The sequence below is a fragment of the Nannobrachium achirus genome, assembly GCF_963921795.1.
Source record: "Nannobrachium achirus genome assembly, chromosome: 3".
NCBI lineage: Eukaryota > Metazoa > Chordata > Actinopteri > Myctophiformes > Myctophidae > Nannobrachium > Nannobrachium achirus.
This window is the reverse complement of record NC_137812.1, coordinates 1809162-1834807: the sequence shown is the minus strand read 5'-3', so window position 1 is coordinate 1834807 and position 25646 is coordinate 1809162. Positions and strand designations below refer to the sequence as shown.

General features: G+C 41.1%; 2 protein-coding genes across 2 annotated transcripts in view; one reads left to right on the top strand and one right to left on the bottom strand.

Moving 5' to 3' along the window:
• The window catches only part of fbxo8 (F-box protein 8), a gene marked incomplete at its 3' end in the record, with an annotated part of 15715 nt that extends 9471 nt beyond the window's left edge, over positions 1 to 6244 (top strand). The window contains exon 4 of the mRNA XM_080721807.1: positions 6241 to 6244. Within this exon, the coding sequence (XP_080577933.1) occupies positions 6241 to 6244 (4 nt within the window). The remainder of the gene's footprint in view (positions 1 to 6240) is intronic.
• Positions 6245 to 7523: 1279 nt separating this feature from the next.
• Positions 7524 to 25646, bottom strand: part of LOC308281580 (CD2-associated protein-like) — a gene marked incomplete at both ends in the record, with an annotated part of 103445 nt that continues 85322 nt past the window's right edge. Inside the window, one exon of the mRNA XM_080721806.1 lies at positions 7524 to 7561. Within this exon, the coding sequence (XP_080577932.1) occupies positions 7524 to 7561 (38 nt within the window). The remainder of the gene's footprint in view (positions 7562 to 25646) is intronic.

Genomic DNA, 25646 nt, shown 5'->3' with positions numbered 1-25646 from the left:
TAATGCATTACTAATTACAGTCCAAAAATAACATTGTGAAATGGAACATTATGCATGATACTTTTAGTAGGCTACTGTAACCATTTTTTGTTGTCCAATTTTACTCAACATTTTGTACACATGGTTTTTAGTTAATTCTATTCTATTCTACTGTGGTATTGCTATTAGGGTTGCCACCCATACCGTATAATACGGAATCGTTCCGTATTGGACAATTAAAAGATGCGTTCCGTATTGAACCAATACGGAACGCGGTTTGTTCCGTATTTAACCAAATGCCCCATAAAGGCCTGTCACACAAACCTCAACACAGCATTTAACAATAATGAATGAAATAAAACACAGGAAAAGACAGCAAAAGGAGAGAGAGGCTCGCAGTCGCTGCGCTCTGCGCTCTGTGCTCTGCCTCGTCCTCTCCTCTCCTCTCTGCCCGGGCTGCCCGGCCCCTGTCTGCATAATGCGCTGCATGTCGCTGTCAATCACCGTTACCTAGTTACAGTCAGTGATCACTGAACTTCCTCCTTCCACCAGGCAGATGCACACCGCACGCTTTAAAAGCAGAAAAGAATTAGTGCTCCATGGTTAATCGTTTTCAAACCGAAATCGCGATGTGAAATCCCGCGATTAGCGAATCGCAAAGGCCTGCGAAGTAGTCTTCCCAAGCAACATGGAGACGTTTTAATTTTTAAAATCCCTTCATAATTGACTAAAGCAATGATCAAATCAAACTGTGATGACTTTCTTTGCTTCCACGCATCTCCACAGCACACTGCTGAAAGACAAAGTGAATGTGATTTTTTGGCACAGTGGTCACTGTGCAGGAGCATGGGAACAGCATGGGAACTAGGGATGCTGCAGGTGTTACAGCACCCCTATGGGGAAGTTCTCATTTTTTATTTAAATAAGAAAAGAACAAATCAAACATAGCAAAAATACAATATAGGTTATATCATGTTGTGTGTTATAGTTATAACTATTCTATGCATTTCATGGGTTTGGGACTGCATTTCTTCGCCGGCCGGCGGCTGTGCCACGCGCACGGAACGCACAGAACGCACGCACCGCGTGCCCGGAAGAGGTGTTCCTTATTTCAATTTCTGAAAGGTGGCAACCCTAATTGCTATATTTATACAATAAAAAAAAAAAAAAATGAGTTCTGTGGACTTCTGTGCTTGAGGTTGCTTGTTTATCATTAACTAGTTCACAGCCAAATCGCCTTCCATCGCCATTTTGAGGAGGGTGAGGCAGCCAGATCGCCAAACGTCGCCTTGGGGATCATTTTCTGATCATTTTGGTATTTTTTTGACATTTTTTGAGCTATAAATGACCTTTCTAGCTTAATTTTAGTCTAAAGTTACATATTCGAAGGAAGTGACATCATCGATGACGTAACCCGGAAGTCGTTCGGCCATAACATTGAATGGGCCTTTTTACAGCATTGAATGTTGACGTTTTTCTTATCAAACTTTACCATATCTAGACCGATTTTCATTCGGAAAAAAATGGCTGGACTGACAGATTGGTCACTCAAGAGCAAAAACGAGTGTAAATGGCGTGTGCACGACGTTCGGATCGTGTTTTATAGCTCCCGTTCGGCGGACCGGGAGACATAATGGCCGCCAATGGGCGCCGCCATTATGGGTCTACTGCTGTCCACTCGCTAGTCCAGACTCTAGGAGATTATCGTTGGGCACACTCTAGTGGATAGTACTAGTACTACATTTTACAACAATATGATCCCTGTTGGGTTAGATTAAAGCTAACTTGGAAATTAATAAAATTCCTGGCAGTATAGGCGCACAAGCCTATTGTAAATGGCTGGGAGAGAGTTAACCTTTACCTTTGTATTCACATGAGTAACTATGCTTGTATTCATTTGTTTCAATTGATCTGCTCAAATTAGGGATGGTCCGATCAGGTTTTTTGGAACCGATCACCGAGCACCGATCACAAAGGTTTGATCACCCGATACCGATCAATCACCGATCCGATCAAGTTATTATTTATATATTATTTATATTTTCTAAATGTTAATGTTTTAACTTTAATTAATTAATTCACTCATGAATTCATTTATATATTTGCCTTATAGTTATTTACCAGCATTACTATGTATTTATTATCATAGCAGTAACTAATTATTCCTTCAGCACTGTGGAAATCAATACCCCAAAATGGCCTCAAGTGGGCATACTGAACGGCTGGTTGATCGGATGCACCGATCGGATCGGATCGGTGAATTTACCTTTTGATCTAAACCACCGATTATCGCCGATCACGCTTTGATCGGCCCGATCCGATCCATTGCCGATTGATCGGTAACATCTCTAGCTCAAATTAATGGGGATTGCAGAAGAGAGGTGAAAAAGAGAGCGCAAACACAGTGGAAAAGATGGAGAAAACTTTCTGCTGTGATTTGTGACAGAAAAAGGTACCAGCAAGAATGAAAGGAATGCTTGGAAATGGTGGCACTGACGAAAAGACGGGAAGCGGAGTTGGAGCAGGTGGCAGAATTGAAGACAGTGTAACATACAGTGTAACAGTGTACAGTTTAAAAACTGCGTACAGTGCACATGACTACCTACGTCTCGCATTCATCTCTTCGTTAAGCAACCTGATTGCTTGAGCATAAAAACTATTACTGAAACGAGTGGTGTGCGATGAGATGCTCTGGTAACGTTTTTTGGATGGGAGGAGATAGAACAGGGAATGGGCGGGATGACTGCTGTCCTTTAACCCTTAAGTTCTGTTCGGGTCATTTTGACCCGTTTTACATTTTCAATTGGAAAAAAAAGGTAGAGGTTTAATTTTTCCCACCTGAAACTCACTGGCCTTAAAGATTCTTCTGAGAAGGACATGTAAAAAAAATATTTTTGCACTACACCCATGCTACACCCCCCTCATATTTTTTTAACCTTAAAGTTGTACTATGTAACTTTTTTTATAAAACAAATCTTAAAATTCTCCTAACTATTAAATCACAAAAGTTTTAGAAGATCCGCGCCGTGAATTTCAGCCTGTAAAGCCTTCTCTGTATGTAAACTGAGATCCTTGCCGTGGACCGGATCTCGCGCCAAAATTGCGTCATCACACTACCGGCCAATCACAGCGAGGGTTATACAACTGCCGGCCAATCACAGCGCATCTTGAAGTGGGGTCGCTATGGCAGCCATATTTGTTGTCGCCCGTTTGTACCATCCCTTCTCTAGGTAATTTCGCCTACCAGGCAGGGTGAAGGAGTCCGTATCTCTGGAATTACTGAACGCACAGGAACAAGGGACCCCTTAAAAGATAGATCTCAGCGAGGTGGAGGCAGACGCGGGGGTCTGAAGGTACGAAAAACGTCCGAAAGACGCGGACGCGACCGCGGTTTGCTATAGGGCTAATGACCACTAGTTGGGCATCTTACACAGTATGGCTTTAAGTGCTGTTCGGGTCATTTTGACCCGGGAAGCACAGATGCACAGAAATACACAGTATTATGCCAAAACACAGACACACAGTCACCCCCACTTCTAACACCCCCCCCCCACACCTAACCCCCCCTCCCCTGATGCACAGAAATACAAGGAATCATGTACAAACACAGATACACAATCACCCCCTAACCCCTTCCACCCCACCCCCCTCCAACCCCCCTCACCTCACCCTTACCCCCTCCTCCCCTCCAAACCCCATGCAACCCAACCCCTCTGTCCTAGTGTATACGTTCAAGTGTATATTCATATGTGAAGTTCATGTGTGTTCACATGTGTGTTCAGCTCTATGTGAGAATGATGTCCTGTTCTTGAACCACAAGTATTCAATTAATGGGCATGTTGGAAAAAGAAAAAAAAAAAGGTTCATAAAAACATTGTCTGATTTTCATTGTTTCCTATAAACATGAGCAATATTGCCCAGAATTAAATAAAGTAGTTTGTGTACATGAATTTCAGCTAAATCAGTAAAAACGCCTAGCTCTTTCAGTGTTTAATGTGATATAGCAAAGCAGAAATGCAAACATTTACCATATATATGATATGAATTGTTTGGTATTGAGTCAAAGTCAATGTATCATGATGATTTGTTAAGTTAAAATTTATATTAGTGTTGTTTCTTTTAAACCAAATATCCCCCGGGTCAAAATGACCCGAACAGAACGAAGGTGTAGTGAATCTGAACAGAACTTAAGGGTTAAGATGTTCTCTGTCTTTTTCTTACAGCGTGTGTTATAGATTGTGTGTAGCTGTGGTAATTCTGTGCCAATGATTTTGGCAGCTTTCTTCACAGTCCTCTGTAACTGTTTACTATCTTGAACAGTCACGTTACCAAACCACACTGTGATGCATCCTGTCAAAACACTTTCTATGGTACAGTGATAGAAATTTACAAGAGCCTTGGTGCTCAGGCCAAATCTCCTGAGGCGCCTCAGAAAGTACAGTCGCTGCTGCGCTTTCTTAAGGATACCTTTGCTGTTTAGGGACCATGTGAGTGAGTTTGTTATGTAAACACCCAGGAATTTGAAACTGTCCACTATGTCTACAGGTGAGCCATTTATGGTTAGGGGACTGTGATTGACTTTAGACTTCCTAAAGTCAACGATGATCTCTTTTGTTTTACTGACATTTAGAGAGAGATTGTTATTCTGGCACCATAGGGTTAGCTCTTCAATTTCCCTCCTATAGGCCCTCTCATCATCGTTGGATATTAGTCCTATAACCGTGGTGTCATCCGCAAACTTGAGAATAGAATTATTACCACACCTGGCAACACAATCATAGGTGAACAGACTATACAACAAGGGACTGAGGCAGCAGCCCTGGGGCGCTCCAGTCCTGGTCAATATCTTGGATGAATGCTTGTTCCCTATAATAAAGAACTGCTGTGTGTTTTGCTGCCAATGCCAGTGGTTCTCAACCTTTTCAGGCCGTGACCCCCGAAATAATCATATTTTAACTGGGGACCCGGCACCCTGACGAGCACTAAGAGTTGAGGAATTTTGTATAACACGGTTCTTTTGTGAAAATAGCCTATCTACATGCTCACAACACCTCTCAACGCGAGGCGTTGTGAGCATGTAGATCGTCTATTTTCAAAATTTCTGCCTCTAATATTTGACAATTTGGCCCATGTTTAATTTGTAATTTCAGAGGTATTAACAAAATCAATAACCAAAGACAATGCATAGCTATTTTTTTCCAGGACCTTCCAGGACCCTTGATAAATTCCAAAACTTTTCCAATACTGGAAAAATATTTTTCCAATTTCAAAATATTTCCAGGAATTTCATGACCGTGGGAACCCTGTGAAGATGATTCTCATTTGGGGTGACAAGGAGTGACAAGATTAGGAATTTCTCAATTAGAAGGTCAACCCATGTTTTAAGGTTTGGAGATGAAGCAAGAGGTTGAGATGGTTTGGACATGTGCAGTGAAGGGATGAGGGGAGATGGGATGCTGAAGATGGAGCTGCCAGGCAAGAAGAGAAGAAGATGGCCAAAGATTTTATGGATGCGGTGAGAGAGGACATGCATGTGGCTGGATGGGAGTGACCTGGGAAGATGGAAACTGGTAATAGCCTCCACTGTGGCTTCAAGTTCCCCTGATGGGAATTCGCTGAAAGGAAAATAGGAATTGCGGTGCTGAAAACGCTAAATATAATAGGCTATAATAATGCTCTATAATATACTACTAAATAAGAAAAAAAAATAACTGTTAACTGTTTTTAACATGTTTTAAATACATTTAGTATTGTTATTTATGTACTGTTTTTATGGGGGACTCCCAACCTAAGTAACCTATTTCACAGTGCATGTACTTCCACCTTGTCATCATAGTGACAATAAACATCTTGAATCTTTTACCTATCTTTCCACCTAGCCTCAAGGCTAATCAGCAGAAAGTGAAAACACCTGTATGAGTGTACATCATGTTGCTTTGCATTTTGATTGGGATACACTGTGTTTGTCAACCATTTTTGTGTCGTGTGTTAATATGCATTAGGCAATGGACCCCTCTGATAAGACCTTTTTTTTAACCACTGATAGAATGGACTAGAATTAACAACAAAATATCATAGAAGATTAATAGCTGAAATAATTAACGGCCACAGAAAAGAGTAAGATAAAGATTGGGCTGAACACAAGGTTTGAACCTCACTGCACATGCCTGCCACACTCCATCAACATTCAAGAACACTTAAAAACAAATGTTATCATCAGAGAAGTTCATTAACTACCGTATATTTGTGTCCTACCTTTAGGTGAAGGCAGGTGTCGCTGGTGCTTCCTCTCTGCGACGGCTATGGAATGGAAGACCTTGTTCTTCCATTCCATAGCCGTAGCAGAGAGGAACCCACTGAGCACAAAACCTCATTTAGACGTATAGTCTATATCAAGACCTCATTTCACCCGTCTATTGTTGGTCTTTCTTTAGACCAATTCTAGCTGATCGAATTATATGCATTATTCCATACTTGTTGCTTATAAAAATAGCTTTAATTTGCACTCTTGATTGTCAAATATTGGACTAAATGCTTTTTAAGAGGTATTGGTCTTAAAATAATCTGTTTTTGTTTTAGACGTCATTTGGCGTTTTCACTTGAACCTTAGATCAACGTTTGGATGAAAACCATTTTTAGACCATAACGTATTTTTTCATTTTTATCTTGTTCTTTATCGGATGCTAACAGTATAGGTTGAAATGACTGTATCTCCCGATTATACCTTAATTAGTCCCCCCAGGAATCCGCGGAGAAAAAGTTCTGATTCCGCGGTGAACAATCCTGATTCTGCGGAGAGCAATTCTTGATTCCGCGGCTTGAAAGTTAATATTCCGCGGGCATTAAAAAACTACGTAAAATTACCAGTTATGAAGCAAACATAATTTTTTATGTAATAATGAAGTAGAAATGAACTTATGAAATGAATTGCAATACCAAAATACTGTGAAACATTGTGGTTATCAAATAATCAACATCAATATTCTCTTTGTCCCTCTTGGGCAGATTTATTTATATGTGCCAGGCATGTCACGTGGATGGAATTGGGAAACAGGGATTTGAGGGCAGACAGAAATCACATCCTCTTGTTTCACTCCAAAGTCATTTAGAACATTGACCATTTGCCACTGTTGAATGATTGCATTTGTCTGAGAAAACAGTGTCAACCAAGTAGCTGCGGATTTCACCAGATTCATCCTTGATGAGTGGGAGACACCATTATGTTGAGCACGCAGCGTCCTTCTGAATCAGAGAGAGAGAGAGAAAGAGAGAGAGAGAGAGAGAGAGAGAGAGAGAGAGAGAGAGAGAGACCTTTATTATCCCAAGGGGGAAAATCTGTTGCAGCAGTGTAAGGTTATTTACAAAGTTACAGAGAAGTATGATTTTTTTTTTAAAATAAAAACAAGAACAGAGTACAGTAAAGAGCAAGGTACATCAAGAAAGGGATCCTCTCTTACCTCTCTTGCAGTTGCGTATGGCCAGGGATGGCTCCCTCCCCCATTCACTACTCTCTGTTTTGCAAGAAACTTCTCATCGAGGGACTGTCAGACCTGGACAGTGGTGTGTTTGTTGATGTACAAGACTACCAAAACAGAATACAAAACACAATACATTGATTGTACATATTTTGATAGATACCTTTTTCAAATAGTACAATTAAATGATTATACAATGGAGCTAAACTAAAATGATTTATTTATCTACCTTGACTAATTCATACTTTTTCATATCAAGGTCCAATATTTATTCATTATTTAATGACATTTAGCCTCTCACTCAGACCCAAAACATAGAATATTTTGTTATTGTTTGGATATCATTTTGTTCGCAATTCTATGCTGTATTGATTTGATGTTGGTGCCATAGATAGAAGAGATAAACAGGCAACACGTTGATAAAAATAACAACTCTTATACATTCTCTAATTGTGTAGACTTTAGGCTATTGTAAATTAATGAATGCAGATGTTTAACAACAATCTAACTCTTGAGAGCGTAAAATGAAAACAAATGGACCCGTAATTAAACCAAATGGACCCTTATGGGTTTCATTTTACCCTCTCAGAGTTAAATATAGCGTTCATTTGGTTACCAACTCTCAAGGACCACTGGTTGAAAACCACTGGAGCACAAGTCAAGAATACATTACTAAAACGATAGCATACCTTCTCTCGTTCCTCTGCAGCCACGGTTTTGCTGGCGATTGTGGTTGTGATGGCTTTTTGTATTTTTAAGACGGTGTCTGCGGGCGTTGCTTGTTTTTTCTTCTGATTAAAGCAGCCAAGTGGTCTTTGATCGTTGCGTTGCGGCGATAATCAAGAACTTTATTCTCCTCCTGTAATTCTGTGTATGATTTAGCTCTTTCAGCATAATATATTCCCCTGCCTGCTTACTCTGAGGGCTTGAAGGTCGGAGAAATCGCTCCATTACTCCATGTATAGCATGCGTGAGTGCGTCTTTCTCACCATGTGAGGCTTGTGAGCCAATATAAACAGTCAGACGATGTGCCTAGTTCCTAGTCCATTAAAAATCAGCACCATCCGCTCTGGTATCGTCACCACACACACGAGTCACAGCACATGAATGCATGCCACGGCAAACAAAGCCATTTCCGTTTCCGTATCCGGCGCTAGGACCGGCTAGGCTGTGAGTCCTGTCCGTCTATATCACCGCGACATTTAGCGGCCGGAATGAAAACTACATGTAAAATGTAATATTCTGCTCCTCGTCTTGTCCTATTCTGCGGACTGCTATGATATCCGCGGGAGGCTCTGATATCCACGGAGGGCTTCGATTTCCGCTAAAAATTCCGTGATCGCAGAATCGCGGATTCCTGGGGGGACTACTTAATAATGGCAGTTTGCACCCACTGAGCAGTTTGCTGTCTAATACACGTTTAAAAGACGTCTGATAGACCTTAGTCCTTTGAAAAAGCTAAGTGTTAAATAACGGCATTTCGCACTTATCCCGCGATGCTCGGCCGGTGTCAGTACCCTAAACATACAAAATAATTGTGATCCACACTCTCTATCAGAGATCAAATCAGACTTTACATATATTTGATGTGCAAACACACACACTCGATCCCAAACCATGCACTGCCCCCACCCTTATTCAATGAATATTGAATAATATGTAATATAAAATCATTTTAATAGCTATTCATGAAGTTGCTCTATCAACAAACAATAAATTGCACTAACATGAAACGAACAGCGGGGGGCAGTCAACTAGTGCAGTGCTCTCTTTGACGTTACTGACGTCAAAGATTGGTCCATTTTGTTCCAAAAATGTGTTATGCAAAAGTTGACCCGCTGGTGGAGCTATAACAGGCCAATGTGAGAAGGATGGTATCTGTTCCTTGACCTATTGGGAATGTTTTTGCAAGATTTCACGCACATCCCAGGCTGTGTTCATGATTTGAGGTGTTTTTGGCTTTGGCCACTTTATCGCTGCTTGCAGCTATATTTAGTGGCCAAGGCCACGAAGTGGCAAAAGCCTTGGCCACTCATTGTTATTGGACTTCAGCACTATTATTATTAGTGGCCAAGGCCACGAAGTGGCAATGCCTTGGCCACTCATTGTTATTGGACTTCATCACTATTATTATTATTATTCCGCCACTTTTTCTCTAGCGGCTAGACCGTGCAGTCGCTTTTTACGAAACTCGGCAGTATGGCAGAGGACTATGCCAAACGGCTAAAACGCGAAGCTCGCAACAATCGGCCAAAGGGTGGCGCTGTAGGAAGCCTTCGAAAGTGCAAACTTTGAACTGGTGTAGCTCATGCCCTGTTTCAGGTACAGCAATGAAACCTGTATACACTTATGCGTCTCCTCATGCCGAACAACTTTTACGCTCTGACTTTTGACCTCTGACCTTTACCTCTCCCACAATTTTGAATTATATGAAAAACAGTAAAAATGTATCTCCTCCTGGGATTTTCGCGTAACGTGCGCGAAACTTTTTTTACATGAACTTTGGACCAATACGGTCTGAAAACTTAGCCGGATTTTCTTTAAAGCGAAACATTATTTTGTAATAATTAACCGTATAATGCAGTTTCATGCAAATTATTCTTCTGCCTCTAAATCATACATGCAAAGTGACACGTTCATGGCAGTATGGCAGAGGACTATGCCAAACGGCTAAAACGCGAAGCTCGCAACAATCGGCCAAAGGGTGGCGCTGTAGGAAGCCTTCGAAAGTGCAAACTTTGAACTGGTGTAGCTCATGCCCTGTTTCAGGTACAGCAATGAAACCTGTATACACGTATGCGTCTCCTCATGCCGAACAACTTTTACGCTCTGACTTTTGACCTCTGACCTTTACCTCTCCCACAATTTTGAATTATATGAAAAACAGTAAAAATGTATCTCCTCCTGGGATTTTCGCGTAACGTGCGCGAAACTTTTTTTACATGAACTTTGGACCAATACGGTCTGAGAACTTAGGCGGATTTTCTTTAAAGCGAAACATTATTTTTTAATAATTCACTCAATGTTGCAGTTATATGCAAATTATTCTTCTGCCTCTAAATCATACATGCAAAGTGACACGTTCATGGCATTTGGCAAATATGTAGAGGGTTATTCCAAATATCACTGAAAGCAATCTTACTCCAATTGGCCAAAGGGGGGCGCTATACGAAGCGTTTGAAAACTCAAACTTTAAAGGGGCATAAGTCATGCCTCGTTTCGTTTGAAGACATGCAACTTGCTTACACACGTGCCTTGACTCAAGCGGAAGACATCTGTGTCTTTGTTAAGTAAGCTCCGCCCTTAGAGTTTCCGCAATTTTGAGCAGTTTGTAAAACACTTAAACCCGCTTTTATTCCGGAACTTTCGCGTCACGTGCACAGAACTTTTTTTACATGAACTTTGGACCAATATCTAAAGATCTGTCAGATCGTTTTTTTTTTTTAATTGAAACATGCTTTATTAATAATTCAATCAACATTGCAAGTTTTATGCAAATTATTCTTCTGCCTCTAAAACATACATGCAAAGTAAAATGTTCATGATGAACTACCGTAGAGGGTAAGTCCAAATATCACTGAAACCAAAAAGAATCATATTTGAACTGGGGACCCCCCACCCTGACGTGAGTAGGGTTTTCCCATGATCTGGGCCTTAGGCTAGATGCAGAATAGAGCTGGGACGTTCGCGAACGAATCGAATCTTTTGAACGGCTCTTTGAAGTGAACGTTGGGATCCGGTTCGCGCAGTAGAGAGCCGTTCATTTGGGGGGAGACCCCCTCCCCCCAATTCAACATCTCCTTGCTACTCCACTGAGTACTGACTGAGTACAGTGAGTGAGTGAGAGAGAGAGAGAGAACAAGTGGAGGAGCGAGTTCATTGTTGCCTGCTTGTTTTTTTTTTGGTGTTTTATGAATAACAAAAGTCAAGGTAGCTTAATTTACACACACATTTTATGAAAAGGGTAAATACTAAATTGTGATCTCAACTGTCAGCAGAGGAATGTGGTGCCACCTTGTGGATTCATGTTTAAACAAATTCTTCTTAAAAATATATAAATATACAAGGAGCCAAATGAGCCAGTCTTTTGAACGGCTCTTTTCAGTGAGCCAGATCGATGGTACTGTCTCACTTCAAAGAGCCATAAATCCCACCTCTAATGCAGAATGGTTAGGCACAGGTGTGTGTGTGTGTGTGTGTGTGTGTGTGTGTGTGTGTGTGTGTGTGTGTGTGTGTGTGTGTGTGTGTGTGTGCGGGTGTGCGTGCGTGCGTGCATGTGAACTGAATCTAACTGATGGCTTAGTTTGGTTTTCAGAAAAACTACATTTCCCAGAATGCAGCAGCTAAGATGGCTGCTTGTTGCAATCAGTTTGATTTGTCAGCACCTGGCCGCAACACAGCTTCTCCGAGTCAGGCAATCCAAATGTTTTTGCTCTTAACCACCGAGCTCTGCTTCACTGTGTAGCTGGCTCTCGAAGGGACTCTTCCATCGAGCAGTAAGCAAAACTCCACTATGTTCTCCTCTGTCGCACATTTGCTCTGTATTTTGCCACATTGCTAATGGTGGTTCTATCTGTTCCCATTGTAGGCAAATTAGGAGCTGCATCTGAGTCTTGGAAGAGAAATGGCATGTGTTAATGGAAGCAACGGCATACTGTGAAACATATGTTTCGAATGTAACCCCTGTTTGTTAAGTTCTGGAAAGAAGCATATTTTGAGTTAAAAGCCCCGGTTTTGGGAAGAACTTTATTTCATGTTTTAGGGGAACGCCCCATTGAATAAAACAACGCTTATTGCGTTTTCACCTTGAGAACTGTTTCCGTGTGCTGGTTTGGGTTCAGACTTCACAATACTTAATGTTTAAAAACTTTATTTGAAGACGTTTACTACTTGAATTATTTAAAAACATTGTGATTTAAAAGACATGCCTGAAAATGGCTAGGTTGTTAACCCTCTGTTTTGAAGGTTTACAACCTGATGACCAACTCTTCAACAAAGACAACTAGGGATGTCCCGATACCACTTTTTTGCTGACCGAGTACGAGTACAAGTACTTCATGTTGAGTACTCGCCGATACCGAGTACCGATACGAGTACATTTAATAATACAAAATGTATTTAAATTACGCTTTTTTTTCCTTTTTTTTTTCAACACGTGTTCCCAGGGGCGTCAATTGGGTATGGCAATACCCTGGGTCCAGGGGGGAAGATAAAAAGTTAGTTCTGAATATGAATCCATGAATGTCTCTTTGTCTATCTGTGCGGGTTATTATGTTGGTAAATTACAGTAAATAAATGCAAACTTAACAAAATGGTCACTTTAACAAGGTATTATAATTATATTTAAGGTATATATAATGATATATTATAATGTACTTCTTCTTAAAATAAATGTATCATGCCTGTTGCTAAGGTATGGCAACATGACTGGTGTCACCAGTCATGTTGCCATACCTTATCTTTTTCTGAACTGACGCCACTGCGTGTTCCTCCATCCACACACAGTGCAGGTCCGTCCATGCTAATAGGCTAGCTCCGGTGGAATAGGTCTTTTAAACTCTATAAAGGGAACTAGAAATGCTATCCTTAGATGGACAACAAGTGTTGTCCATATCTACGACTCCTATGGACTTTATTTGGAAACATCGTTTGTTGTTGTTTTATGGAGCGACGTTCAGCAACGTGAGACGTGAGTCACGCACGCACGCACGCACGCACGCACGCACGCACGCACGCACACACACACACACACACAGAGAAAGGGTAGGCGGCCGCAGAACCCCCTCTTGATATTTTATTAGTGCATTGTTTGCACTCTGCTTTGGTGTTGTCATCCTCACAAAGAAGTGCACTCATTGCCAAGGGTGTCGCACCAAATTCTGGGCCCTGGATTCACTGCTGGCCCCCCATGAATGTTCTTCATGGGGTATTTAAAAAATAGCAGATCTGCAAGCTTGCAGTGCGGCACTGTGAGCTTGCATATCTGTTATTTTTCAATAGCAAAAGTATAAAATAATTAAGGCCCTGGCTTCCACCTTGAGCCCTAGTAACTCAGTCCCACTTTTCTCCCCCTTGTGACGCCCCTGCTCGGTATCGGCCGCTGCCGTGAGAAGTATCTGGCGAGTACGAGTACAGCAAAATAGGGTTGTATCGGGGCGAGTACCGATACCGCGAGTACCGATACCGCATCCCTAAAGACAACTAATGAAAAAGTTGGAAAATAAAGATATTGAGTTAAAACCTTGAGGAGTTCTTTGGAACTATTTTATGTCTGTTGCATATAGTCTTTTGCATAGATGTTGTGTAGAGGTCAATTTGTGCTTTTACCAATAACTATGCCGATTAGTGTAAAATCGGCAGAGTCTCTGTCATTTATAGCGCCACCAGAAGGCCGAAAACGCATTCTTCAATATTACTCCTTCAGATTTTATCCGATAATCACACAAATGGGCACACAGTATCTCTACAGTGATGTAATCATGACGGATTTGTCCAATATCATATTCTATCTAATTGGATAACATTGAATTCCAAGGTTTGCAGGATTGCTCCTTTTTGAACAAAATGTCTCAAACGCAGCCTGCTATTTGTGTGAGATTCTGCACGCACATTCCCACTAGGCCAAGGAACAGATGCCACCCTTCTCACATTGGCCTGTTATAGCGCCACCAGCGGGTCAATTTTTGCAAAACCCATTTTTGGAACAAAATGCCTCAAATCCCGCATGCAGCGTCCGATTGCCGTGAAAGGCCAAAGAACATGTGGTACCCTTTTGACTTTTGCCTATTATAGTCACCACTAGGCCAAAAAAAAAACACCTGACCTGCCGGAGACCTGTTCGGAAGAACACTGCTTCCAGTTTTCTTTGATGTCTTCTTTGCTTTCCCTTGATGCTTTTTTGCTTTCCTACTTTTTCTACCTTGGCCACTTTATCGCTGCTTGCAGCTATATTTAGTGGCCAAGGCCACGAAGTGGCAAATGGCCACTCATTGTTATTGGACTTCATCATAACTATTATTAGTGGCCAAGGCCACGAAGTGGCAATGCCTTGGCCACTCATTGTTATTGGACTTCATCTCTTTCTTCCGCCACTTTTTCTCTAGCGGCTAGACCGTGCAGTCGCTTTTTACGAAACTCGGCAGTATGGCAGAGGACTATGCCAAACGGCTAAAACGCGAAGCTCGCAACAATCGGCCAAAGGGTGGCGCTGTAGGAAGCCTTGGAAAGTGCAAACTTTGAACTGGTGTAGCTCATGCCCTGTTTCAGGTACAGCAATGAAACCTGTATACACTTATGCGTCTCCTCATGCCGAACAACTTTTACGCTCTGACTTTTGACCTCTGACCTTTACCTCTCCCACAATTTTGAATTATATGAAAAACAGTAAAAATGTATCTCCTCCTGGGATTTTCGCGTAACGTGCGCGAAACTTTTTTTATATGAACTTTGGACCAATACGGTCTGAAAACTTAGCCGGATTTTCTTTAAAGCGAAACATTATTTTGTAATAATTAACCGTATAATGCAGTTTCATGCAAATTATTCTTCTGCCTCTAAATCATACATGCAAAGTGACACGTTCATGGCAGTATGGCAGAGGACTATGCCAAACGGCTAAAACGCGAAGCTCGCAACAATCGGCCAAAGGGTGGCGCTGTAGGAAGCCTTCGAAAGTGCAAACTTTGAACTGGTGTAGCTCATGCCCTGTTTCAGGTACAGCAATGAAACCTGTATACACGTATGCGTCTCCTCATGCCGAACAACTTTTACGCTCTGACTTTTGACCTCTGACCTTTACCTCTCCCACAATTTTGAATTATATGAAAAACAGTAAAAATGTATCTCCTCCTGGGATTTTCGCGTAACGTGCGCGAAACTTTTTTTACATGAACTTTGGACCAATACGGTCTGAGAACTTAGGCGGATTTTCTTTAAAGCGAAACATTATTTTTTAATAATTCACTCAATGTTGCAGTTATATGCAAATTATTCTTCTGCCTCTAAATCATACATGCAAAGTGACACGTTCATGGCATTTGGCAAATATGTAGAGGGTTATTCCAAATATCACTGAAAGCAATCTTACTCCAATTGGCCAAAGGGGGGGCGCTATACGAAGCGTTTGAAAACTCAAACTTTAAAGGGGCATAAGTCATGCCTCGTTTCGTTTGAAGACATGCAACTTGCTTACACGCGTGCCTTGACTCAAGCGGAAGACATCTGTGTCTTTGTTAAGTAAGCTCCGCCCTTAGATTTTCCGCAATTTTGAGCAGTTTGTAAAACACTTAAACCCGCTTTTATTCCGGAACTTTCGCGTCACGTGCACAGAACTTTTTTTACATGAACTTTGGACCAATATCTAAAGATCTGTCAGATCGTTTTTTTTTTTTTTAATTGAAACATGCTTTATTAATAATTCAATCAACATTGCAAGTTTTATGCAAATTATTCTTCTGCCTCTAAAACATACATGCAAAGTAAAATGTTCATGATGAACTACCGTAGAGGGTAAGTCCAAATATCACTGAAACCAAAAAGAATCATATTTGAACTGGGGACCCCCCACCCTGACGTGAGTAGGGTTTTCCCATGATCTGGGCCTTAGGCTAGATGCAGAATAGAGCTGGGACGTTCGCGAACGAATCGAATCTTTTGAACGGCTCTTTGAAGTGAACGTTGGGATCCGGTTCGCGCAGTAGAGAGCCGTTCATTTGGGGGGAGACCCCCTCCCCCCAATTCAACATCTCCTTGCTACTCCACTGAGTACTGACTGAGTACAGTGAGTGAGTGAGAGAGAGAGAGAGAACAAGTGGAGGAGCGAGTTCATTGTTGCCTGCTTGTTTTTTTTTTGGTGTTTTATGAATAACAAAAGTCAAGGTAGCTTAATTTACACACACATTTTATGAAAAGGGTAAATACTAAATTGTGATCTCAACTGTCAGCAGAGGAATGTGGTGCCACCTTGTGGATTCATTTTTAAACAAATTCTTCTTAAACATATATAAATATACAAGGAGCCAAATGAGCCAGTCTTTTGAACGGCTCTTTTCAGTGAGCCAGATCGATGGTACTGTCTCACTTCAAAGAGCCATAAATCCCACCTCTAATGCAGAATGGTTAGGCACAGGTGTGTGTGTGTGTGTGTGTGTGTGTGTGTGTGTGTGTGTGTGTGTGTGTGTGTGTGTGTGTGTGTGTGTGTGTGTGTGTGTGTGTGTGTGTGTGTGTGTGTCTGTGTGTGTGCGGGTGTGCGTGCGTGCGTGCATGTGAACTGAATCTAACTGATGGCTTAGTTTGGTTTTCAGAAAAACTACATTTCCCAGAATGCAGCAGCTAAGATGGCTGCTTGTTGCAATCAGTTTGATTTGTCAGCACCTGGCCGCAACACAGCTTCTCCGAGTCAGGCAATCCAAATGTTTTTGCTCTTAACCACCGAGCTCTGCTTCACTGTGTAGCTGGCTCTCGAAGGGACTCTTCCATCGAGCAGTAAGCAAAACTCCACTATGTTCTCCTCTGTCGCACATTTGCTCTGTATTTTGCCACATTGCTAATGGTGGTTCTATCTGTTCCCATTGTAGGCAAATTAGGAGCTGCATCTGAGTCTTGGAAGAGAAATGGCATGTGTTAATGGAAGCAACGGCATACTGTGAAACATATGTTTCGAATGTAACCCCTGTTTGTTAAGTTCTGGAAAGAAGCATATTTTGAGTTAAAAGCCCCGGTTTTGGGAAGAACTTTATTTCATGTTTTAGGGGAACGCCCCATTGAATAAAACAACGCTTATTGCGTTTTCACCTTGAGAACTGTTTCCGTGTGCTGGTTTGGGTTCAGACTTCACAATACTTAATGTTTAAAAACTTTATTTGAAGACGTTTACTACTTGAATTATTTAAAAACATTGTGATTTAAAAGACATGCCTGAAAATGGCTAGGTTGTTAACCCTCTGTTTTGAAGGTTTACAACCTGATGACCAACTCTTCAACAAAGACAAGTAGACAACTAATGAAAAAGTTGGAAAATAAAGATATTGAGTTAAAACCTTGAGGAGTTCTTTGGAACTATTTTATGTCTGTTGCATATAGTCTTTTGCATAGATGTTGTGTAGAGGTCAATTTGTGCTTTTACCAATAACTATGCCGATTAGTGTAAAATCGGCAGAGTCTCTGTCATTTATAGCGCCACCAGAAGGCCGAAAACGCATTCTTCAATATTACTCCTTCAGATTTTATCCGATAATCACACAAATGGGCACACAGTATCTCTACAGTGATGTAATCATGACGGATTTGTCCAATATCATATTCTATCTAATTGGATAACATTGAATTCCAAGGTTTGCAGGATTGCTCCTTTTTGAACAAAATGTCTCAAACGCAGCCTGCTATTTGTGTGAGATTCTGCACGCACATTCCCACTAGGCCAAGGAACAGATGCCACCCTTCTCACATTGGCCTGTTATAGCGCCACCAGCGGGTCAATTTTTGCAAAACCCATTTTTGGAACAAAATGCCTCAAATCCCGCATGCAGCGTCCGATTGCCGTGAAAGGCCAAAGAACATGTGGTACCCTTTTGACTTTTGCCTATTATAGTCACCACTAGGCCAAAAAAAAAAAACACCTGACCTGCCGGAGACCTGTTCGGAAGAACACTGCTTCCAGTTTTTCTTTGATGTCTTCTTTGCTTTCCCTTGATGCTTTTTTGCTTTCCTACTTTTTCTACCTTGGCCACTTTATCGCTGCTTGCAGCTATATTTATTATTATTCTTCCGCCACTTTTTCTCTAGCGGCTAGACCGTGCAGTCGCTTTTTACGAAACTCGGCAGTATGGCAGAGGACTATGCCAAACGGCTAAAAGGTGAAGCTCGCAACAATCGGCCAAAGGGTGGCGCTGTAGGAAGCCTTTGAAAAATGCCAACTTTGAACAGGTGTAGCTCATGCCCTGTTTCAGGTACAGCAATGAAACCTGTATACACTTATGCGTCTCCTCATGCCGAACAACTTGTACGCTCTGACTTTTGACCTCTGACCTTTACTTCTCCCACAATTTTGAATTATATGAAAAACAGTAAAAATGTATCTCCTCCTGGGATTTTCGCGTAATGTGCGCGAAACTTTTTTTACATGAACTTTGGACCAATACGGTCTGAAAACTTAGGCGGATTTTCTTTAAAGCGAAACATTATTTTTTAATAATTCACTCAATGTTGCAGTTTTATGCAAATTTTTCTTCTGCCTCTAAATCATACATGCAAAGTCACACGTTCATGGCATTTGGCAAATATGTAGAGGGTTAGTCCAAATATCACTGAAAGCAATCTTACTCCAATTGGCCAAAGGGGGGCGCTATACGAAGCGTTTGAAAACTCAAACTTTAAAGGGGCATAAGTCATGCCTCGTTTCGTTTGAAGACATGCAACTTGCTTACACGCGTGCCTTGACTCAAGCGGAAGACATCTGTGTCTTTGTTAAGTAAGCTCCGCCCTTAGATTTTCCGCCAATTTGAGCAGTTTGTAAAACACTTAAACCCGCTTTTATTCCGGAACTTTTGCGTCACGTGCACAGAACTTTTTTTACATGAACTTTGGACCAATATCTAAAGATCTGTCAGATCGGATTTTTTAAACATTGAAACATGCTTTTTTAATAATTCAATCAACATTGCAAGTTTTATGCAAATTATTCTTCTGCCTCTAAAACATACATGCAAAGTAACATTTTCATGATGAACTACTGTAGAGGGTAAGTCCAAATATCACTGAAACCAAAAAGAATCATATTTGAACTGGGGACCCCCCACCCTGACGTGAGTAGGGTTTTCCCATGATCTGGGCCTTAGGCTAGATGCAGAATAGAGCTGGGACGTTCGCGAACAAATCAAATCTATTGAACGGCTCTTTGAAGTGAACGTTGGGATCCGGTTCGCGCAGTAGAGAGCCGTTCATTTGGGGGGGAGACCCCCTCCCCCCAATTCAACATCTCCTTGCTACTCCACTGAGTACTGACTGAGTACAGTGAGTGAGTGAGAGAGAGAGAACAAGTGGAGGAGCGAGTTCATTGTTGCCTGCTTGTTTTTTTTAGGTGTTTTATGAATAACAAAAGTCAAGGTAGCTTAATTTACACACACATTTTATGAAAAGGGTAAATACTAAATTGTGATCTCAACTGTCAGCAGAGGAATGTGGTGCCACCTTGTGGATTCATGTTTAAACAAATTCTTCTTAAAAATATATGAATATACAAGGAGACAAATGAGCCAGTCTTTTGAACGGCTCTTTTTAGTGAGCCAGATCGATGGTACTGTCTCACTTCAAATAGCCATAAATCCCACCTCTAATGCAGAATGGTTAGGCACAGGTGTGTGTGTGTGTGTGTGTGTGTGTGTGTGTGTGTGTGTGTGTGTGTGTGTGTGTGTGTGTGTGTGTGTGTGTGTGTGTGTGTGTGTGTGTGTGCGTGCGTGCGTGCGTGCGTGCGTGCGTGCGTGCGTGCGTGCGTGCGTGCGTGCGTGCGTGCGTGCGTGCGTGCGTGCGTTATTCTTCTGCCTCTAAAACATACATTCAAAGTCACATTTAAATCACACTTTGCAATAATGTAGGTTAGTGCACTGTGCACTTGTGCACTTGTAACCCACGGTTCAGCGGGAATTACAGTCATTTTATTTTATTTTTCAAATGGAATATATTCTTATTTTTCACATGCAATGTTTTGACCACGGTCCCTGAGTCACAGCTGCCGAGCATTCGTAATCACCACACCCTGTATAAAGCCAGTTTTTTTTTTCAGTTTGTTCAGTAACCTCATTGGAGCTGCTGCAGGTTTGTACACATTTCATTTCAAGACTATTCCAATTTCTAACAGCATTACTCCATTTATATTTAACCCACACTATATTGCTTTTAGATCCACCTGACCAACTCTGATATTGACACTGAGGCTGCGTGACTAAGATAATTGGTAAGTGAACATGTGGCTCGGAAATGTTTGTTTCTGGTTTTGGGATTGGAATGTAAAAAGATTCATTTCGGGAATGTAATTATTGCTTGTAGATAAGCAGATTTGTCGACTTTATTTTGTTTTAAGCTTGTAGATCGGCTGATTAGTTGATTTTTTTAAGTTTTTTTGCCTGTGAACTGAATCTTAATTGTTTGGTTTTCAGAAAAACAACATTTCCCAGAATGCAGCAGCTAAGATGGTTGCTTGTTGGGCGTCGGCCGATTGAATCCATCTGAACAGTTTTAACAAAACACTGCTGAGTTGAGGAGTGTGTGCTGCTCTGTTAACCGGTAAGACTGTTTGCTTGTATTTTGTATGGTCTCTTTTACCATTTTACTGTGTTATTTTGGTTCTATCGTTTACAGTGAGAATGTGTTTTATATTGTCAGGAGTGTGCAGTTGTGGATTATTGCCTGTGTCCACTATTGTTTGGGGTGTGGCCTCATCTCTTTCTTCAATGTAAGCATTTAACTAAAGAGATGTGAGTATTATTGCGACTGTTAGGTCGCAGTTACTATCGAAACCTCCACCGGCTGTCACTCTGTCCGTGTGACATCATACTTTTGCCCTATTCATATCTCTGTTACCATTGCCCCTATCCATGCCAAACTTTGCACACACTCCTTGGCTGCCTGATTTCTCACATGGCCCTCCAGCGCCACCATGAGGCCGATTCTTGCAAAACATTTGTGAACACTGCTCCTACAGATTTTGGCCTAAAATCACGCAAATTGATTGTCAAATCACAACCTCCGTCCCTGATTTCACACATGCCCCTCTCTAGCGCCACCATCAGACAGATTTTTGCAAAACACATTTTACAACACTGCTCCTACAGATTTTGGCCTAAAATCACGCAAATTGGATGGCAAATCACAACCTCCAAATCAGCACATCTGTTGACTTTATTTTGTTTTAACCTTGTAGATCGGCTGATTAGTTGATTTTTCTTATTTTTTTTATCCAGGCCCTGTTTTTTGCATGTGAACTGAATCTAACTGATGGCTTTGTTTGGTTTTCAGAAAAACTACATTTCCCAGAATGCAGCAGCTAAGATGGCTGCTTGTTGCAATCAGTTTGATTTGTCAGCACCTGGCCGCAACACAGCTTCTCCGAGTCAGGCAATCCAAATGTTTTTGCTCTTAACCACCGAGCTCTGCTTCACTGTGTAGCTGGCTCTCGAAGGGACTCTTCCATCGAGCAGTAAGCAAAACTCCACTATGTTCTCCTCTGTCGCACATTTGCTCTGTATTTTGCCACATTGCTAATGGTGGTTCTATCTGTTCCCATTGTAGGCAAATTAGGAGCAGCATCTGAGTCTTGGAAGAGAAATGGCATGTGTTAATGGAAGCAACGGCATACTGTGAAACATATGTTTCGAATGTAACCCCTGTTTGTTAAGTTCTGGAAAGAAGCATATTTTGAGTTAAAAGCCCCGGTTTTGGGAAGAACTTTATTTCATGTTTTAGGGGAACGCCCCATTGAATAAAACAACGCTTATTGCGTTTTCACCTTGAGAACTGTTTCCGTGTGCTGGTTTGGGTTCAGACTTCACAATACTTAATGTTTAAAAACTTTATTTGAAGACGTGTTAAAAGCCCCGGTTTTGGGAAGAACTTTATTTCATGTTTTAGGGGAACGCCCCATTGAATAAAACAACGCTTATTGCGTTTTCACCTTGAGAACTGTTTCCGTGTGCTGGTTTGGGTTCAGACTTCACAATACTTAATGTTTAAAAACTTTATTTGAAGACGTTTACTACTTGAATTATTTGAAAACCTTGAGGAGTTCTTTGGAACTATTTTATGTCTGTTGCATATAGTCTTTTGCATACATGTTGTGTAGAGGTCAATTTGTGCTTTCACCAATAACTATGCCGATTAGTGTAAAATCGGCAGAGTCTCTGTCATTTATAGCGCCACCAGAAGGCCAAAAACGCATTCTTCGATATTACTCCTTCAGATTTTATCCGATAATCACACAAATGGGCACACAGTATCTCTACAGTGATGTAATCATGACGGATTTGTCCAATATCATATTCTATCTAATTGGCTAACATTGAATTCCAAGGTTTGCAGGATTGCTCCTTTTTGAACAAAATGTCTCAAACGCAGCCTGCTATTTGTGTGAGATTTTGCATGCACATTCCCACTAGGCCAAGGAACAGATGCCACCCTTCTCACATTGGCCTGTTATAGCGCCACCAGCGGGTAAATTTTTGCAAAACCCATTTTTGGAACAAAATGCCTCAAATCCCGCATGCAGCGTCCGATTGCCGTGAAAGGCCAAAGAACACGTGGTACCCTTTTGACTTTGGCCTATTATAGTCACCACTAGGCCAAAAAAAAACACCTGACCTGCCGGAGACCTGTTCGGAAGAACACTGCTTCCAGTTTTTCTTTGATTTCTTCTTTGCTTTCCCTTGATGCTTTTTTGCTTTCCTACTTTTTCTACCTTGGCCACTTTATCGCTGCTTGCAGCTATATTTAGTGGCCAAGGCCACGAAGTGGCAATGCCTTGGCCACTCATTGTTATTGGACTTCATCTCCTTCTTCCGCCACTTTTTCTCTAGCGGCTAGACCGTGCAGTCGCTTTTTACGAAACTCGGCAGTATGGCAGAGGACTATGCCAAACGGCTAAAACGCGAAGCTCGCAACAATCGGCCAAAGGGTGGCGCTGTAGGAAGCCTTCGAAAGTGCAAACTTTGAACTGGTGTAGCTCATGCCCTGTTTCAGGTACAGCAATGAAACCTGTATACACTTATGCGTCTCCTCATGCCGAACAACTTTTACGCTCTGACTTTTGATCTCTGACCTTTACTTCTCCCACAATTTTGAATTATATGAAAAACAGTAAAAATGTATCTCCTCCTGGGATTTTCGCGTTATGTGCGCGAAACTTTTTTTACATGAACTTTGGACCAATACGGTCTGAAAACTTAGGCGGATTTTCTTTAAAGCGAAACATTATTTTTTAATAATTCACTCAATGTTGCAGTTATATGCAAATTATTCTTCTGCCTCTAAATCATACATGCAAAGTGACACGTTCATGGCAGTATGGCAAAGGACTATGCCAAACGGCTAAAACGCGAAGCTCGCAACAATCAGCCAAAGGGTGGCGCTGTAGGAAACCTTCGAAAGTGCAAACTTTGAACTGGTGTAGCTCATGCCCTGTTTCAGGTACAGCAATGAAACCTGTATACACATATGCGTCTCCTCATGCCGAACAACTTTTACGCTCTGACTTTTGACCTCTGACCTTTACCTCTCCCACAATTTTGAATTATATGAAAAACAGTCAAAATCTATCTCCTCCTGGGATTTTCGCGTAATGTGCGCGAAACTTTTTTTACATGAACTTTGGACCAATACGGTCTGAAAACTTAGGCGGATTTTCTTTAAAGCGAAACATTATTTTTTAATAATTCACTCAATGTTGCAGTTATATGCAAATTATTCTTCTGCCTCTAAATCATACATGCAAAGTGACACGTTCATGGCATTTGGCAAATATGTCGAGGGTTAGTCCAAATATCACTGAAAGCAATCTTACTCGAATTGGCCAAAGGGGGGCGCTATACGAAGCGTTTGAAAACTCAAACTTTAAAGGGGCATAAGTCATGCCTTGTTTCGTTTGAAGACATGCAACTTGCTTACACGCGTACCTTGACTCAAGCTGAAGACATCTGTGTCTTTGTTAAGTAAGCTCCGCCCTTAGATTTTCCGCCTTTTGGAGCAGTTCGTAAAACACTTAAACCCGCTTTTATTCCGGAACTTTCGCGTCACGTGCACGGAACTTTTTTTACATGAACTTTGGACCAACATCTAAAGATCTGTCAGATCGGATTTTTTAAAAATGTAAACATGCATTTTTAATAATTCAATCAATATTGCAAGTTGTATGCAAATTATTCTTCTGCCTCTAAAACATACATGCAAAGTAAACATTTCATGATGAACTACTGTAGAGGGTTAGTCCAAACATCGCTGAAACCAATCTTACCCCAATTGGCCAAAGGGGGGCACTATATCATTTTGAAAGAAGGCGTCAAGTACATTACATGAAACTTTTTCTTTTTTCTTTTCTTTTTTTTTAAATGACAGGTCCATTATGTGTGACTGCTGTAGTGTAGTGGTCAGTGCCTGTGCCAGGTATACGGATGGTTGTCAGTGCAAATCCCACCTCGGGTTGAGTTGATGTTAACATCCTGGATGCCCATGGCATGTGCATATGTCAAACTCTTTAATGTTGACACGTCTGATCTAACTCCAGATCACGTTCATGTTTAAAATGAGCCCCACAACTACTGTAGATTTACATGAAACTTTTTCTTTTTTCTTTTCTTTTTCTTTTTAAATGACAGGTCCAAAATGTGTGACTGCCGTAGTGTAGTGGTCAGTGCCTGTGCCGAGAGATCCCAGATGTAAGGCAGAGCGTTACGCACTGCTGCAACTATCTGGCGAAAGTCAGGTTAAACTTTTGAGCCAATTTAGGGCAATTCCTCTGATTCCATATCTGTGTAGTTTTTTGAGCAGTATGTTGTGATCTATGGTATCGAAGGCCTTCTGTAAGTCAATAAATACCCCAACCATGTATTCATTATTGTCTATTGATGTTGAAATGTTTTCCATCAGTTCAATAACTGCCATCGAGGTGGATCTTTTAGCTCTGAAACCGTACTGATGTTTGCTTAGAAGATGATGTTTATCAATGAAGGAGTCAAGCCTTTCCAAAAAAGTTTCTCAATGATTTTGGAGAATTGGGACAGCAAAGAGATTGGTCTGTAGTTGGTAAACAGATGTTTGTCACCACTTTTGAAAATAGGTATTATTTTTGCTGTTTTCATATTATTTGGAAAAATGCCTGTTTGAAATGATAAATTACAGATATAGGTGAAAGGTGTAACTATAGTTTCAATTATATTTTTTATTATCATCATATCAATGTTGGTGTTATCAGTTGACCTTTTGTTTTTAAATCTGTGCACGATTTTTAATATTTCAAATTCATTTACACCACCTAAAAAGATGGAGTGCTGATTCATCTGGATGAGTCTTTCATCTAGGCCATCTAGTTCTCTTTGCTCTTCAATCTCCCCTGCAAGTTTAGGACCTACATTTACAAAAAAACTATTAAATTCGTTTGCGATTTCAGTTTCATTATCCATGATTTTTTCGTCTTTTTTAAAGTAGTTTGGG